The sequence below is a fragment of the Prorops nasuta genome, unplaced genomic scaffold, assembly GCF_024137725.1.
Source record: "Prorops nasuta isolate Cenicafe-Biocafe unplaced genomic scaffold, Cenicafe_Pnas_1.2 PNAS00014, whole genome shotgun sequence".
NCBI classification, from domain to species: Eukaryota; Metazoa; Arthropoda; class Insecta; order Hymenoptera; family Bethylidae; genus Prorops; species Prorops nasuta.
The window spans coordinates 4337348-4343347 of record NW_027116811.1 but is presented as its reverse complement, the minus strand read 5'-3'; the positions used below and the strand labels follow the sequence as shown (position 1 = coordinate 4343347).

The 6000-nt window shown below is 43.0% G+C and overlaps 1 protein-coding gene across 5 annotated transcripts in view; it reads right to left on the bottom strand.

The window, feature by feature from the left end:
- Positions 1-1134: 1134 nt before the first annotated feature.
- LOC136778399 (SAM and SH3 domain-containing protein 1-like) overlaps positions 1135-6000 on the bottom strand; it is a 211273-nt gene continuing 206407 nt past the window's right edge. For 4 of the 5 annotated variants that reach the window (XM_066735209.1, XM_066735211.1, XM_066735212.1 and 1 more), the window contains 2 exons: positions 5445-5595; positions 1135-5298 (listed from right to left, as the gene is read on the bottom strand). In XM_066735209.1, coding sequence (XP_066591306.1) covers positions 4559-5298; positions 5445-5595 — 891 coding nt within the window. In that variant the 3' untranslated portion in view covers positions 1135-4558. Of the gene's footprint in view, positions 5387-5444; positions 5596-6000 lie in introns of all 5 variants that reach the window. The other variant, XM_066735213.1, reaches the window with a different exon arrangement.

Genomic DNA, 6000 nt, shown 5'->3' with positions numbered 1-6000 from the left:
AGTTATTACAGCAGTAATCTGAAGCCACTAAAAACTTGCCGTCCCGCGGGACAAAGTGGAGTCTGCGAATGGACACGTACACGCTATAATGTTCGAAATAATTTTCCCAGGGTGCATATAGATACACTGTTAAACGCTTTTTATCACGCCTTCTTCGAAACTTGGTTCGACTGACGAGCAGTTGCCAGTGGTCCTTTACGACAAACTTACTCCTGTAACGGCCAGTCATCTCCAACTCCTCCCTACACCTTTACAGCTCCTACCATTACTTTTTTAACGCACCTTCGTATTTTTTAACCGTCCCATCACGTTTCTTGAATTTCCAGCGAGTTTATCGTAGCCAGCATCTGTTTTAATCAAAGCTCCACTGGCCCGAGGAAAAATCCAATTTTCCAAAGGCTGCCTCGAATGAAATAATTAGTTTGCTCATTAACGGGCTCGAGTTAATTTCCGCTGTGTCTCCGATGAGAATATGATTAGAGTATAAGTATATATGCATTTATATATATATATATAGAGAGAGAGAGAGAGAGAGAAAGTAATAGCGTATACGTGGGAGCAGCGATAGCCCGTGCTAATATCAGCAGGCGAGACGGTTCATGGTAACGTTTGTTAGTGGGAATTGTTGCGTTTTCGGTACTTTGGAGAATTCGGTCGGAGATTATAGTCGAGGTGGAGAGAGCCGGTATGGGAGATAAGCGGAGCGGGAAGTTTTGGCTTCGAACGTGTATAAGGCGTCTAGTCGTTCGTCACTGTGCAACTTCTTCTCGTTAATGCCTGGGAAAAGCTGCGCTAAGGGGTTTAGTTTCCTCCGGTCTCGCGAGAAAACGACATCGTAATGCTCGTGGCGCCAGTAGAGACGGCAGTCATTAATCGAGCACGGCAAGAAACGTCTAATTATTCCCGGTTTGTCCTACCACTCCGCGTGCGATGCCGCAACAACCTTATAGCCAGAAGCGTTACGCGAAATTAGCAAATCTTAATTAATGAAGAATAAACCGTTTTTCTCTCGTTAGGCTGGCACATTTCGTCCCTTCGATATATTTGTTTGTTTATTTGTAAAGGAATGAGTGGGGGGAGGGGGGGAGGAGGGTTGGGATGGCTAATAAATCACTAACAAAATTTCTCGTTGATTCTTCCATCGTTTATTTCTATTCACAGTCAATAAATTAACACTTATTGTTGAAAATCATACGAGAAACCGAAATACGATTTTTCTGAACTATATATATATATACACAAATATATATATATATATATATAGATCGCGCGCAATTAACGAATAAATACAAAATGAGTTTTGAAAAAAGTTCGAGTGGACGAATCGCGCGAACGCTCGGGCTAATCGTCGTGTCTAAATTTTCGTTATATATTTACAACGCACGTCAAAATTATAAACGAGCGACAAAGAGCGACTGAACAGCGATGAGATATATATTTAATTCGTTTCTGTGGCTCCCTCGTGGCAGCAGCAGCTTTCAGTCTTCTCATTGCCAATATTTTTCTGGACGAAGGACCAGAGTTATTCTCGGTTAGCGTCGCTTGATTACTCGATCGATTAATTACTTCGCGCGCCAACGGAATTACAGATATATATATATATATATATATATACGTAGCCTCCACGCAAAAGATTCGTTTCATCGAATACGACTCGATTATAATATTTCTATGCTTAGATTCAAGTAATTTTTACATCGAGCTTTGCATAATTTCCGAGCTAATAAAATCACTATCGTGTCTATTCATATTTTTATAAACTTGATACTAATTAACATTTTATTCACGCTTCTCTCGTCCCTGCGGCTAAATTTTACACATTTCCTATTTTATCGTCGCTCTCTCACACGCTAAACAAATATTACTCTCCATGGAACGGATAATCAATAGCGATATCACCAAACTGTGTACAGGCTATTGTTAACAGATTTTTGTGAATGCAATTCAAGGTGTGTCACTTGGATCACTGGTTTGGAAACGGATTATCGTCGCAGCTGGTCCAGCCTTTCGTAGTACGCACACACACACATACACGCACGCACGCACGCACGCAGATACATACATTTATAAAAAATCTCGGTAGACACGTATGCGAACGAGGACCGATAGCTTATCGCCTAGCTACAGAGAATAGTCGATGCGAGTAGAAAATGATTCATTGCGGCTGGCGCGCCTAGTGGAACAGCAACGCGTGCGTCCAGCCAGACCGAGCATTTAAATCAATCTGAAAATCAGTGGAAGCAACTCGTGACTCGTTAAGCCCGTCGTAAACGCGGCCGACGAATTTTCAGTCTCGTTCGACTGGGCGCACTACTCGCTTACCTTTAGCCCTCACCCCTTTCAAGCATTGACCAAATTCACTCACTTGTATGCTCCACTGAATTCTTGTAAAAAGCACGCACAGCTGGGAGATTTGTCTCCTAGCTGGTAATATCCGGGAAAAGTTTTATGCTCTTTAAAATCTTGTTACGAACGTCAAATACAAAGAGCCGGAGCAATATTCTTTAATGAAAGTTTTACAAAGTTTTGCATAAATCGTATAGGAAAGCCATTTATCCCGAATATCACCTATAGGAATCATTTCTCCATGCTAAATCTACTTAGTGTAGATAATTATGGAAAAACATGCATCGTTTCATTTTTTATATAATGTTAAATCCGACGTTCGCCAGTGATAATGAAACTTGTCAAAAATTTCTTCCTCTATTTACATCGCTATGTTTCAACTTTGTCTTTATATATGGCAACAGCTAATATTAAATCTCGCGTACTTAGTTTCGTATTTTCTCTCTCTTACCCCCCCCCCCCCCCTCTCGCTTATTTATTCTCTCAAAGTGTTCCGTGATATTACACTATACAAAAGATGTACACAAACTCCAACGTTCTATATAGTATATATGTATATATTTATATATTTATATTTATATGTAAATTGATTCTTGTCTTCGTATCTATATGTGTGTATATATATATATATATATACTTTTTGTTATTTAATTTAATTTAATATAATATTAGCGTTTAGTCTTAAGTTTTGGCAAAGGTATAGGGTCAATAAAAAACAGAGTTAGATCTCTACAGATACGTATGTACAAGCTTTGTGTAACTTTCAACGTTTTCGTGCGTGAGTAATATACACATGTACAAATAATGACCATCGCCTCGAAGAACTATAAGTTTCATCGATGATGGAGATTGTCGATCGTTAGTAATCGCTATATTGATAATGTTTCGCAAGCGCTGCAGCGTTATTGTTGATTTAGTTATAATTCTCTCTGTGTGAACAATCGATCGATATCCCTTTTGTCGAGTGTCCTTTGAAAAAACCTGAGAGAAATAATTGCTAATGTTGAAAATACCAGGGGAAAAATCAATAGGTGTCGCCCAAACGTAACTTTTGTATATATATATATATCGATAAATCCCGTGTTATATATTCATTTTCCCTGGTATATATATATAAATGTATATGTGTATACCGATATTTCAGTGAATAGAGTGTCAGATGCAAATGGCAATCCGTCGTTAGTAATTGTTGTTAATAGTTATCGTTGGCAGTGCTCGTTTTAGTATATAGATTTAAATGTGATTAATGATAATCATTATAAAGATAAAATTATACATATGTACTTGATTACGCGTAATAGTTTTAACCTATTGATCTGCGACACGATCGTATTTATTGTACGCGCAGATTTCTGTCCTTGCTCTCTCTATTACATGTATACCTAATCGTTAATCGATCGCATATTGCTAACGTATCACATAGTATTTTCCTAAAATTAAACGACTATCGCAGTTGGCGAAAATTCGTGCCTCGGCGAAGCGTCGTCGCTGGTCGAGGATCGAAAGAGTCGCAGGAAATCGTCCGATGACCGGCAGGCAGTGTTTTGTCGTTTTCTCCTTTTACCTCCGTCAAATTCGTTCTATTTTACCTGTCGGGAAACTTTGGCTGTCCTCGTGGGAATCCTTGTTAGAACTCCTTAAATTTTCTTCCTTTCATACCACACAACCACCACAGCGTTTCTTTCATCCTTTCTTTCTCTCCCAGTACTACTCTCCAGGATTCAAAGCAAAGATAACGAGATACGTTTTTCCCCAACGTCTTTAGCCTACCATGGGCAAATTTCAGCTGAATTTTGCATTCCCCTCTCTCTCTCTCTCTCTCTCTCTCTCTCTCTCTCTCTCTGCTTATGTATATTTCAGTCGAGAATCACTCTGGGCTACCTCCCTCCAATTCCTGCTCCCTTTCGGATAGAAAAATCGACATTGGTGCAGCATGGGGAAGAAAGCAAGGCGAAATGGAGAAAGTATATAAAGTAATTATTAGTCGTCCAAGGAGAGTAGAGGTCCTTCTTCCCTCATCCGAATAATAATAGCATCTCCGAGACTGTATTTGCGATTCGAGCTACGGTACGTGGCTCGCTCGAAAAATTCCGTGTTAAATATTGGAGGAGCGAGTGTTTATTGTTTACAGCAGCAGGTAGCGCGAAACTGCATCACCGTAGTGGCCTCGAGGTAGGTCCGGGGCGATCCTGGTGGAGTGTTTGCTCGTACTTTACTGGTAGCTACCGTCGGTATTCTGGTTCTTGTTCCCACTGGCTTGGGAAGTGGGCGAGGCCCTGCTGAAGTTGGCAAAGTTCTTGGTCGGCGAATCGGAGATTCCGCCAGCGGACACGAGTACCTTGTCCCGCGGAGGGGGAGCCGAGCTGATGCTGGAGGAGCTGACTCCGGAGTCACTGGACTTTTCACTGAGACACCCGCCGCGCTGCACGAGTCCAGAAGCCACACTTCCGGTCTCCAATCCGAGCTCGCTGCTACCACCGACCATGTACTTCACCATCCCCAGCTTCTGGCCAGCCTCGCAGGCATCCTCTATGACCACCGTCTCCCCGAAGTTCCCCCTCCTCGCGATGAACCTGACGTTGCCACTGCGCAACAGCGGAGACTTCTCGAAGGTCGGCTCCTTCTGCACGACCGAATTAATGGGAATGTTCGGATGGAAGTCGTCTTTGGGATCGGTGAGGGTCGTGGACTCCATGCCGGGCCCCGTGGTGCTGCTCTTGGCTGGCGTTGTCGAGTCCAGGTTGTTCTCCCTCGACAGCTTCACGCTCGGAGATTCGGGACTGGCGTTGCGCCGACTGGTTGGATTTTTGTGGGCGTCGTAGCAGCCAGAGTCCCGCGGGAACTGTCGGCGGTTGAACGGCGAGCAGTGCCCGGAAGTCTGACCCGAGGTCAACACCAGCCGACTGACCTCGTCGCCCTCCGAGCTCGATGCTAAGTCACCTTCGCTCCCGGCTGTCGATAAATCCGGGAAAGACAAAAACAAGGAATTGTTGAGGCGTCGTTAAAAGGGGGAAATTCGTGTGGAAAAGTACCGATCGACCTTTAACAATATATATATATATATATATATAAGTACACTAGGGAAAATGTCAACTTACATTGAAGATCGTGGAGCAACTGCACCGCCGTAAGTATCTTGGCACGATGTTCCGGTTGATGTATACGCAGATAGTCGAGATCGGCTGGCTCGATTTCCCTGAACAACTCCAAATCCTCGTAACCGTTCAGCACAAAAACTGGAATGTGTTCCTGTGCGGGAAAAAGAATTTCTTGCGTGTGTATAAAGAAATACATATATATATGCATCGATCGAAGATTGATAAGAGGAAAATTGATCTTATTCATAAAGTGTCCCCGGTGTTGCGCGATAAATTCTCTCTGGCGCATCCTGCGGCATAAAAATGGCAGGATTCGCATTTGCATCGATGCATAAATCAAGCTGCAGGCTGTGGAGGATGACTCAGTAGTTAGGGAGGAAAAAATTGACGACTGGCGAGGTAGGAATTTCAAAGGCCGCTATCCAAACTCCGCTTGAGAATATCTACGAAGGATTCGAGGGTTGGGAGGGGGGGGGGGGGGTGGAGCGCGGTAGTATATACGTATAGCGATCGATCATAGCGGCTTAATTAAGTGAGGTCGTCGAAGCAACGTTTC